Below are 12,423 nucleotides of genomic sequence, written 5' to 3' on the forward strand. Positions count from 1 at the left end.
GCCCAACACGTAAGAGTAAAATTCAATGCTTTCAATGAAGTTTGAGGCCGATACATTTGCTGAGTGACAATGTAAAAAATCAGCAAATGAGACCCAGAAGGAAAAAAACATACAAAAAAAACTCAGATGATAAAATTCTTGATGTTCATCACATTTACACTTTTAAGTGCAAAGACTGAAACTTTGAGAACCAAAACAAAACCAAAAAAGGAAAAGAAAACGAACCCAGATGATAAAATTCTCCGATCTTCATAAAAATTACAGATTTAAGTGCAAAAGTTGATATTTGGAGAGAATAAGGTAACGGGTACCTTTGGGTTATTTTTCATAAGACAATGAAGAAAGAGAGCCATAAATTGCAGTTGAAGATATAAAAGCCATTGCCATTTCCCAAACAGAAATCTTCAATTCAAACAATTGCAATTTTTTTCGTTTATTCCAACTCTTTATCAATACAACATTTAACGTGATTGACAATCTTTTTATACTGGAAAAGTATGACCTACTTTTACACCCAAAAAATCTAAAACAATTTTCGCGCAAGAAAATTGGCGTGTAAAGCATCTTCCTTCATAGGAAATTATACTGGCATTTTTTCCCACAAGAATAATGCTATAGATGTACATATAGTAATGGCACCAATGTAGTGCCACCACATAAATTCTCCAATTCAATCAAATGTTTGAAAGAAAGGCATAAATGCAAAAGCGGTGAAAGAAAGTTACCTCTTCCCTCTTATATTTTTGAATGACATTACCGTCAAATATAGGAGCAACACGATATAAAAAAGAACTGCATAAGATAATGACTAATTTACGAACCTGCATAGGAATGGGAAATAAATATAGAAAAAGGGTGGCAATCACTTAAGCTCTAAATGCATCGAGTACTTAGGAAAGAAACCAAAATCTTTTTGTGACATATTATGAACAGAATATTTACATACCTGACAGAGTATTGACCCTTGTAGATGAGAAATTGTGTGAAGAAGGAGCTGGTTGGTTAACAATAGCAAGAGAACTGAACTGTAAAAGTTCTTCAAATCAGAGTGGGAGATCTTATTACCAGCCGCAAGCACAATTATAAATTTGTAGTTTCTTCACTGAGAAAGAAGCAAGGGATGCACCAATTCCTATAAATGAAAATAATAGATTTTTAATGTTATACAGTTAGGTAACACAGTGAAGGCGAAACATCAAGTTTGTTCTGCATCAACCTTTGTAAGTAACGAATTAAAAAGATGCAAACTTTAGCAACCACAATAACACTGATGAAAATAAAATTTTCAGAATAAACAAAACAAAGATCAATATATCTATTGATCTCAAATCTTACCTTTTGAATGCTTGTTCTGCCATGAAACTTATCCTACCTGAATCAGATTTTGGGAAATCAACTACAATGGCAGATTCAGTTCTCTCCTTTCAACTGCCGGAACCCAACGATAAATCCCTCCACAAACATCCAAAGTCTAACCTAATCGTGAGAACCCAACTCAGTAATTTTTACTGCAAATATTTGGAAGTAAGTTTTTCTAATAGTAAAATATAGACAGCTCAATTCAATCTTCGAAATCTCATAATACATAAATATTACAAGCATGTGAATACCTCAACAAACTAATCCACGCTCAACTAATATTTCAAACTTGTCTCAATATAATACTAATAGTTCGTTAGATGGAATAGCAAAAAAGAAAAAAAGATGAAGAAAGTATTTCGAAAAGGATAATTCACATATTTAGACTAAGAGTTCGATCGAACCTAATAGCTTTAATTCAAACATTGTATTTATCTTTAAAAAAATTATTAATTATGTATAAAAATTAATTTAGAACACCGTAACTTAGCTAGCGTCTGGACATAAATTTAATTGAAACTTGAAAAAATATTTTTTGAAAAATATTTTTTGAAAGTTGAAATTGTGTGTTAGACATGCATTTTATTTGAATTTTTTTTTAAATTTTGTGAGTGAAAGAAATTTTTTTACCCCAAAACTACCCTAAACTAGATTTTGGGAACTTAAAAAAAATTTAAAAAAAGAATTGATCATAATCTATGATCAAACAAGGTTTTCAAAACAAAAAATTAAAAAAAGTTGCCAAAATTTATAGCCAAATGAGAACTTAAAAAATTAAAATTCTGAAGTTAGATATGCACTAAAGAGGCTGAATACAAAAGAATTCAAAGCAGTAGATTTAAAGGTTAGAAATGCAAGACAAAGGTTACAAGAGTTACAAGGGCAGATGGGAACTATAAGTGCAGCAACACAGAGGTCTGAAGAAGAGAAAAAGCTAAAGAAGCAATTGGAAAAATGGATAACTATAGAGGAAAGTATATATAAGCAGAAATCTAGGAATCAATGGTTGAAGCTAGCGGACCACAATACAGCTTTCTTTTTTGCTAGCATGAAGAATAGAGTAAATCAAAATAAGATTAGAAGTCTCCAAAATACAGCTGGTGAAATTATTCAGTCTAGAGAAGCAATAGAAATGGAAATAGTGGGATTCTACAAAGGGTTATTGAGAGCAGCAGCTCATAGCATACTAGCCATTCAACCAAGCATCATGAAGGAGGGCAATGTACTAGACAGAAAGCAACAGTTAAAACTAATTGAATATGTTACTATGGAAGAGATACAACTTGCTTTGAAGGGAATAGATGAACTAAAGGCCCCAAGATGTGATGGTTTCAACTCAAAGTTCTTTAAGAAGACATGGGGGATTACATGGCAAGAAGTATCTGAGGCGGTGCTCCAATTCTTCAAACAAAGCTGAAATGTACAGACCTATTAATGTAACAACTGTTACCTTGATCCCTAAGATTCAACACCCTTCAACTGTCAAAGATTTCAGACCTATTTCATGTTGCACAGTATTGTACAAGATCATATCAAAAATATTGACCAGCAGATTGCAAGGAGTGATGGATCACCTAGTTGACAAGAGTCAGTCTGGTTTTATTCTTGGAAGAGTTATAACAGATAACATAATCCTAAGTCATGAGCTGGTAAAAGGGTATGGAAGGAAGGGCATCTCTCCTAAATGTATGATAAAATTGGACCTGCAAAAGGCATATGATTCTATAGAATGTGATTTCTTAGAACAAGTGTTGAACCAACTAGGAATGCCAGAGAAGTTTGTAAAATGGATCATGGTATGCATAAAAACTGTTTTATATTCTATCCTCATCAATGGAGAACCAATGGAACCATTTCATGCTAGAAGATGACTAAGGCACGGGGATCCATTATCACTTTTTTTTATTTGTACTGCGTATGGAGTATCTTACAAGAAGCTTTAAAACACTAAGGTATAAGCCGGATTTCAACTTCCATCCTAGGTGTGATAAGTTAAATATCATTCAACTGGGGTTTGCAGATGACCTGCTGCTATTCAGCAGAGGTGATACTATCTTCATTCAAATGTTGTTCAATTCTTTTATGGAATTTTCAAAGGCATCCGGATTAAAAGCAAATACAACAAAAAGCTCCATTTATTTTGGAGGGGTTCCACAGATTATACAGGAACATATAGTGTAGGTAACTAGATTTAGCAGGGGAGAACTACCATTCAAATATCTTGGAGTACCACTCAGCACTAAGAGGATATCCTTGCTACAATGCCAACCACTACTGAAGAAGATGCTAGGCAGGATCACTTCATGGACTTCAAAGTTCTTATCTTATGCAGGCAGATTACAACTGATCAAATCAGTTATATTTTCCATTCAAATCTGTTCGTCACAGATCTTTGTTATCCCTAAAAAAATAATGAATAAGATAGAAACAATTTGTAGAACATTCTTATGGACTGGAGGAACAGAGGCTTCAAAAAGAGCCTTGCTATCATGGGAAAAAGTGTTTTCACCAAAGTTAGCAAGTGGCTTCAATGTTATGGATATTCAAATATGGAACAGAGCTTCCATTTGCAAATTATTATGGAACCTATGCAAAAAGAAGGACAAGTTATGGGTCCATCTATATTATGGGAAGAAAAAGGAAGTTTGGGAGTGCAAACCAAAGAATGCCTCGTGGATGGTACAGAAAATAATCAAAGCAAAGAGCTACATAAAAGAAGCAAGAACCAGCATGGAAGAAGTAATAGAATGGAACTACTTCTCTATCAAGAAGTGTTATAATAGCATGTGTGGAAAATATCAAAAGGTATCATAGAGGCGACTAACATGCAACAATCTAGGAGCTCCAAAGTGGATTTTTGTGCTGAGTTTAGCTATACAAAACAGGCTACTCACAAGAAGCACACTACACACATGGGGGATTACAGATGAAGTAAGTTGTCCTATATTTACTGAAGCAGAAGAGACTATTGAACATTTATTGTTTAACTGTCGAATTACTGGAGAAATCTGGAGCAAGATACTACACTGGCAAGGAATAACTAGAGCTCCGATGGAATGGCAAAGGGAGATACAATGGGCTGAAAGCAATGCAACCGAAAACAATGCAGCAACTCAAGTCTATAGATTGACCCTGGCATGTGAAGTGTACCACATATGGAATGAAAGGAACAACAGAATATTCCAAGACCAGAAGAAAACAGTAGAAATGACAACGAGACAAATTGTAATAGAGGTAGCAATCACAGGATCGATGAATATTAAGACAGGGAAGAAAATAGCAGAAATAGATACTTACTATAAAGGAGGATAGAAGAAATGTAGAAAAGGGAATGGAACTGGGAATGCCCTGTTCCAGATTGAATTTTGTACATATTGCTATTAGTAAATAAAAACATTTAATTACTATAAAAAAAAATCTGTATCAATAAACTTGAAATCGTAACTCGGCTTCTAACTACACTTCTATGGCTAATTCTTCATAAGAAAAGTTACATCCATTATTTGCATTGACCTTGAGGCTAACTCGAGCTTACCCTACATTCATTCTAATTTGACTAAAATAATATCTTAACAATGGTAAATGAAAAAAAAAGAAAAATTATATTTGAAATTTATTTGATAAATTAAATATCATGTCACTATTTAAACATAAATAATTAAAAGAGGAAAAAGGCGAAATCAGAGAACATAAAACATTTCCATTTATAGCTTGGAGAGCAAGGAATTCGGAACCAGTTAAATTTACCGTTTTAACACTAATACCGAGTTTTCGAAGAAGACATTAAAGTTCCAGAGCTGTGTCATTGGCAGACCCGAGGTTCGGTCAACTGTGGGCCATACTAAACCTGTGGTTCGGTAGCATAGTTAAACGTAAATACTTATCCGAACCTAAAAGGCTCGGATCCAAGCCTCATTAGATAAATTTCCCGCTCATTCACACTCCAGTCCAGTCCAGCTTGCTTAATCCAGTGGAGAAAAGGGAAAAGTATTGGATACAAATAGAGAAACCAGAGCTTCTCCCTTCTTCTCATTTCTCAGTCTGAATACATTTTATCAATCTGTAACGCACTCAGAAGATTAACATTGACACTTAGATTAAGCTATATTTCTTGAAAATCGTGCTATTTTTTATCAAAATCATTTATGGGAAGGTGAGGATGAATCTCTGTGAATGGAACTTGAAATTTCGTGTTTGTTAGGCAAAGTTTTGTTCTGGGTTTTATTGAGTATGATCGAAGATGGTCTAAAAATCGATTTTTTTTTTTTAAAAAGATTTTGGGGGTTTCAACCTTTTGGATGATCATTGTAGCTTCTGTTCTAAGATTTGTGCTTGTTCCTGAGATAATGCTGAATAGTACTGTAGGGATTTAAGATGTGGGTTTTCAGGGGTTTGATTTTTATTTTTTCGTTTTGGAATTAGTGGGCTCTGTAGCGGCTTGTGTGTGTGGGTAAGAGGAAAAAAAATATTAGTGACAGTATAGAATGCGAAAGGAAATTGAGTTATATGAATATCTAATGGGGTGTATAATGATATCCCAACGGATTTGTAAAGATTTGGACCACTTTATCTGTTGTCTTTGGGTTAGATGGTCAGATTACTTAACACTCTTGAAGATGTTAATGTTTGTATTGCTTTAATTGAGTGTGGTTAGTATTTGATGGATTACACAAGACACTAATTTCTCTTAGTAGTGTTAGTTCATAAAAAGTGCCTTCATGTGACCAGAAGGTCACGGGTTTGAACCGTGGAAACAACCTCTTGCAAAAATGCTGGGTAAAGATGTGTACAATAGACCTTTGTGGTTCGGCCCTTCACCGGACCCCGCGCATAAACTGAGCTTAGTGCACCGGGCTGCGCTTTAGTGTTAGTTCATAAAAAGGTGCCCTTTTGTTTACAAACCATATGTGTGCTTTTACGGGCTAGTTGCTAGAGCTGCCTGTTAGTTTAGTGTTGATCTGAAGTCCCAGTTTGTTAATCCCATTGTCATTCACCTTAGATGAAATTTTCACCCATTTTTGACATTGCCCCAATTTTTTGTTGGTCTCCAGATTCAAAGGGTGCTTCTTTTTGTGTATAGTGTTGCTTGACGTATGCATTGCACGCAATGCTAAAGCAAATGTTAATAATCAAAACATTATGTCGAAATTGTTTCATATGTAGTCTCATAGAAAGATTTGGAAACATTGGCCTACAGTCTAAACTGATAGTGATGCAGATGAATTATTAAATGTTTCAGCAATGCTAAGCGCGGTTATAGTTAATTGTTATATCTTTTTTAAAGCTGCAAAGAAAGTTTTTGATTTTGTTATATGAGGTTCTGAATCTTTTCTTGTGACTTTTGTCACCATAAGTTGATCAAATTGTCTCATCTGGTTTTTTCCTTGATGCAGATCTTGGCTTATTGATGGCAGAGGACTAGCAAGAAAAATTAAAAATGCCAGTGCTCCTGCTGCACATCAAATAAAAGATTGTGGCGCAAAGCGGCAATGCCCAAACTGCCATTACTGTATTGATAACAACGATGTAAGCTAATAAGTATCCTGCAGTAAAGTTTCTTCCTTTTCCCTTGGTTCAAGATTAGGCCAGCAAATACATGTATCATAAATTAGTTGCTTAATTCTGCTTTAAAATTTTGCTGCTTTCTGGATTCAGGTTTCTCAGGATTGGCCTGGTCTACCTGTTGGTGTGAAATTTGATCCATCTGATGTAGAGCTCTTGGAGTATTTGGAAGAAAAGTGCGGGGTGGGAAATTCCAAGCAACACAAATTCATTGATGAGTTCATTCCGACTCTTGACATTTACGAAGGGATTTGCTATACCCATCCTGAAAATCTTCCTGGTTTGTAAAGCCCCTAATTCTTTGATACACCATCTTCTGTTTGCTTTTAGCTGCATTATTCAAGTCAATATACTATGCTGGTAGAAATAGATTGCATTGATACATTGAGTAAAAAGTGTGCTACTCTAAATCCTCCATGTTTAGATGGAAAACACCCTTTCTTGTCATGGGATATGTCATTTTTACCATGATGTATGTATGGCTGCTGTCAGTAGCAGAGGGTGTCAAAATTTAAATTAGTAAATATACGAGGAAGTCAAGGGGATTCAAAACATAGTATATATGCATAAAAGAATAACTTTTACCTATCGAAACAATAGAATTTTCCGATGAAGGGATGTCAATGCTATGTGGCTCCGCTACTGGCTGTTGTTAATGCACAAGTGCACATAGCTGTTTGTGTTTTCAGTGGGAAGGCTATCTTCAGGAAAGGCTCTCTTACTCATGGTTTTTAGGGTTGCAGTTACCTTATAAATGACAATAACAACAACAACAACAACATACCCAGTATGATTCCACAAGTGGGGTTTAGGGCGGGTAATATGTACGCAGACCTTACCCCGACGTTATGGAGGTAGAAGTTGTTTTCGAAGATCCTCGGCTCAAGGACAAAATGAAAAGGAGCAGTAGCAATAAGTAGTAACACATCGATATATGAAAAACAACGATATAGTAAAATAACTGACGCGAAAGAAATAACATGTAGGAATATAAATTCTACGAAAAGGAAAAAAAAGGAAAAAGACTGCAAGACTAATATTACTTCCACTAGGATGACAAAGGAATACATCCAAACTAACCTTCTACCCTAATCCTCGATCTCACACCCTCCTATCTTGGGTCATGTCCTCACTAAGCTGAAGTTTCATCATGTCCTGCCTAATAAACTCATCTCAATACTTTTTCGGCCTACCTCTACCTCTCTTCATGCCCACCACAACCAATCTCTCACAACTCCTCACGGGGGCATCAACGCCTCTACTCTTCACATGCCCATACCATCTTAACTTCACTTCACGCATCTTCTTCTCCACGGGGGCCACTCCCAGCTTATCCCGAATAACTTCATTCCTAATATTATCTCTCGTGCAATGCCTGTATATCCACCCCAGCATCCTTATCTTGGCTACTTTCCATCTTTTGGATATGAGAATTCTTAACTAGCCAACACTGTATCCCATATAACATAGTCTGTCTAACTATCACTTTGTAAAACTTACCTTTAAGTCCATGCGGCACATTCTTATCACTCAAAAAGCCAGATGTGAGCCTCCAGTTCATCCACCCTGCTCCAATACGATGTGTGACATCCTCATCAATCTCACCATCCCTTTGAATTATTGATACTAGGTATTTGAAACTTTCTTTCTCGGGGAGAACTTGGTTGTCAAGCGATACTGCCACGTCTGTATCACGATTCCTGTCACAAAACTTGCACTCCAAGTACTTTGTTTTGGTCCTGCTGAACTTGAAACCTTTTGACTCCAAGGTCTGCCTCCAAATCTCTAGTCTTGCATTAACACCGCTCCGCCTCTTGTCAATCACGACAATATCGTTTGCAAATAACATGTACCAAGACACTTCCCCTTGAATGTGACGCGTAAGTACATCAAACGTCAAAGTAAATAAAAACGGGCTAAGATTGCGACGACTCTCGGAGTGCTCCAATTCACCTAGCACAATGTTCTTGTCTCCCTGTTCATTCAAGAGTTTATGGAAGTAGGTTTGCCCTCTTCGTCTAATATGTGCCTCCTCCACCAATACCTTACCTTAGAAATGAAAATGCAGCAAAAGTAATTTGTTTTAACAAAGTTGTAGATACAAGAGATACAAGTTGCTCATCCTGAAGTTTAAGGTGTTGCTTGTCATCTTTCCATTTTTCCAGTTGAAACCTGACATTATCAATATATTATGGCGAACTTTTCATTCCTCAATCTCTCATAGTTTATAAGTTTCCATTTTGGATTGTGATTCCAACAAAATTAAGAGATAGCGATAACATTTATTTTGTTTCAGGTGCCAAAAAGGACGGAAGTAGCGTTCACTTCTTTTATCGCATTACCAATGCGTATTCAACTGGTAAACGTAAGCGTAGAAAGATTAGTGATGAAAATAATTTGATCAAAGAACATGTCCGTTGGCACAAGACTGGAAAGACCAAGGTTGTGATGGATAATGGACTCCAAAAGGGGTGTAAGAAGGTAATGGTTCTCTATCAAAACACTAAGAAGGGGTTGAAGCAGGAAAAGACTCATTGGGTAATGCATCAGTACCATCTGGGCACTGATGAAGACGAAAAAGAAGGTGAATATGTTGTTTCGAAAATCTTTTACCAACAGCAGAAGCAATCCGTCAAGCCCAATGACTCTCGTGTCAATGAAGAAGCCAGTGCGGGAGCAAATCACACTGGCCCTACAACTCCAAAAACGGTTACTCCTAATCCCCCTCGAGCTGGAGAAACCCCCTCCTGTGATGATTTTATCGATGACTCTTTACCCTTCTCACCTGATCAGGTTTGCATCTTCCTTATAATCTTCTATCATGTGATAATTACATTTTTGGGCCGCCCACAAAAATTGAAGTCGAAAAATGTATATATTTTGTATATTAGGTATAATTATACATTTGATATACACAATCAGTGTTTATGTTTGTATATTTGGCTAGCACCCGTAATTAATTTCGGCTGATGTGCCAAAAATGAAAAAAAAAATTATCATTGGCTGTTCTGTACATTATTTTGGTTTTTACAAAATTGCAAGTATTTGACCCACGAATACATACTTCAAGTAATTGCATCTACATATGTGCATTTTGCTAGATTTTCCATACACTAATTTTCATTTTGCTGTTTAGGAAGTGGAAGTTGCCAAAGAACCAGGGCAGTCTTCTGATGCTACAGTTAAGAGTGAAATGGAGTACCCCACATGTTTGGCTGGAGAATCACAAGGAGCTGATGCAAATGATGTTGATAATTCTCTGTTGTGTGATGAACTTCTTGCTTCTTATCTTGATAGTTTTGAACATAATCTTGGCTCTTCTACTGAATACACTCATAACACTAGCCATTTACCACAAGGAAATGGTAACACAACCTGTGGAATTTCGGAGCTGGATAATTTAGAATTAGATACTCCTCCAGATTTCCAACTTGCAGTAAGTTTCATCTTTGCAGGTGCTAATGATCATTGTTTTATATGTATAATAATAACATCTATTGTTGACTATGATGTTGTGTTCTATGCAGGATTTACCGTTCGGTTCTCAAGAGAGTATCTTTAGCTGGTTGGACCGGCAATAGAAATGATAAGAACTTTGCTGTTAACAGCATGAGATAATGCTTTGTGCATTCTGAGATCCAGAATCTATTTCAACAAGATTGCGTTCTTGAGTGGCTTCTGTTTTATGAAATGCTCATCTTTCCACCCGTCCTACAGTAAGAGGAGGAATCTGGAGAAAAGAAAAAAAATTGTTGTTGTATCCTATAAAGCTGGAAGATGTACGAATCGAAGGAGTTGTTGCAAGAACCTGCTACGATCTATCAAGGATCTGTATTTCAGTATTTGGGAGCTGGAACTGTTGAAGCTTAAAATATTGATATGGCTCTGATTTTGATTTGATGTGTTCATCTCTCTTGTTAAGACTTTGTCATGTTCTTTTTGTTCTGTTCAGCACGTTCCAATTCTCAAATGCTTTGTGAAGTTTCTAGTTCATATTCCAGTATTTTTTGTTGTTACTGTGGATTCTAATTGCTTTCTAATGCCTCTTTTGTTGTGTCTGACGCCATGCATTCTGATATGAAAGACATCTTGCTATATGCAGATGTGCCTATGTATCCTTCCATTTGCAAGCATTTCATTTCTACCCTTTTTTGTGCATATATTTTTAAAGGTCTCTGGAGAGCAATTAAAAGCTTCATATTCGCCAGAAGGTGCAAGTAATACGCATCGAGGATAAAATGAGAAATGTTGTTGAGACATTTGGTTATGTCATGTGTCGACCTACAAACAGAGGCGGATGGAATGTTTCCGTATCGGGTTCAACTGAACACGTATTTTTGGTGCAGAGTATAATTTTATGTATAAAAATTCATTAAAATTGTAACAGATTATAGGTATGAAACCATAACTTTAAATATACAATTGATTCAATGCTAAGAGCCTTAAAGATTGAATCCATAGAGCTTAAATCCTAGATCCGCCTCTGCCTACATATGCATTGGTTCGTAGGTGTGAAACTATCTTGGGGGAAGATGTTAAAAAGGGGACATATGTACCTAAAATCACATGGAAGGAAGTTGCCCCGAAAAACTTACAAATCTCTGGAATCAATGCAGACTTAGCTAAGGATAGGGTATTAGTTGAGAATAGCTTTTAGACTTGGTAGAGAACTTCTAATATTATTATTACTATTATCTATCTGTTATATACTTGTCTTTTCATATTTACTTTTATTTTATTTTGATAATGATGGTGATATGAGTTAAGCTTAAAAAAGAAGACGAGGATATCGCTGATTCTAATATATTTGGGACTGAGACATAATTGTTATTATTGTTGGTTGATAAGAAAGCTCCCATATAAGTGTAAGAACTCAGGAACAATGATATTCACTTATTATCAAATTTTAGGAGTTATTGGGAATTTATGCTTTCAAATTCATGGTTTTTTTTGCGGAACTTGACAAGAGTGGGTTGCTCTAGTGGTGAGCACCCTCCACTTACAACCAAGAGGTTGTGAGTTCGAGTAAACCCAAGGTCAAGGTGGGAAATTCTTGAAGGAAGGGATGCCGAGGGTTTATCATGAACAACCTCTCTACCACAGGGTAGAGGTAAGGTCTACGAAGAACTACCATGTTCTTTCGATGATCCGATATATTAGTTTATGTTGGAATATTATATTGGAAACGATTATGCTAGAAATTGGAATCTTAAATTTGAACATGCAAACAGTTGTTTGATTGAAATGTTTAGATTATGGAAATTGAGAAAAAAAAAAAAAGATACAGCCTATGAAAATTAAAAACCACCCATTTTATCACCAAACAACTATAGTATAATATCATGCTTAAAAATTAATGAACTACGTTTCAATCACAAATTAATATTTTTAGCTATGAATTCTATGCGTCCATCTACTTTATTAAGTATTAAGATGATTTACTCATAACGTCTATTTTTACACTGACCAGGAGTTGATGCAACATAAACTCAACAAGTTCAA

The 12,423-nt window shown here is 35.8% G+C and overlaps 1 protein-coding gene across 1 annotated transcript; it reads left to right on the forward strand.

Annotated features, from left to right (window-relative positions):
• The first annotated feature begins 5,347 nt into the window (after nt 1-5,347).
• LOC107769461 (SUPPRESSOR OF GAMMA RESPONSE 1-like) lies at nt 5,348-10,980 on the forward strand. The gene is made up of 6 exons (XM_016588680.2): nt 5,348-5,512; nt 6,753-6,885; nt 7,015-7,201; nt 9,218-9,714; nt 10,058-10,357; nt 10,449-10,980. Exons 1-6 carry the CDS (start codon nt 5,505-5,507, stop codon nt 10,500-10,502), a joined length of 1,179 nt encoding a protein of 392 aa, XP_016444166.1. The 5' UTR covers nt 5,348-5,504; the 3' UTR covers nt 10,503-10,980.
• Nucleotides 10,981-12,423: the final 1,443 nt, after the last annotated feature.

This window comes from Nicotiana tabacum, chromosome 3, assembly GCF_000715075.1.
Source record: "Nicotiana tabacum cultivar K326 chromosome 3, ASM71507v2, whole genome shotgun sequence".
Lineage (NCBI taxonomy): Eukaryota > Viridiplantae > Streptophyta > Magnoliopsida > Solanales > Solanaceae > Nicotiana > Nicotiana tabacum.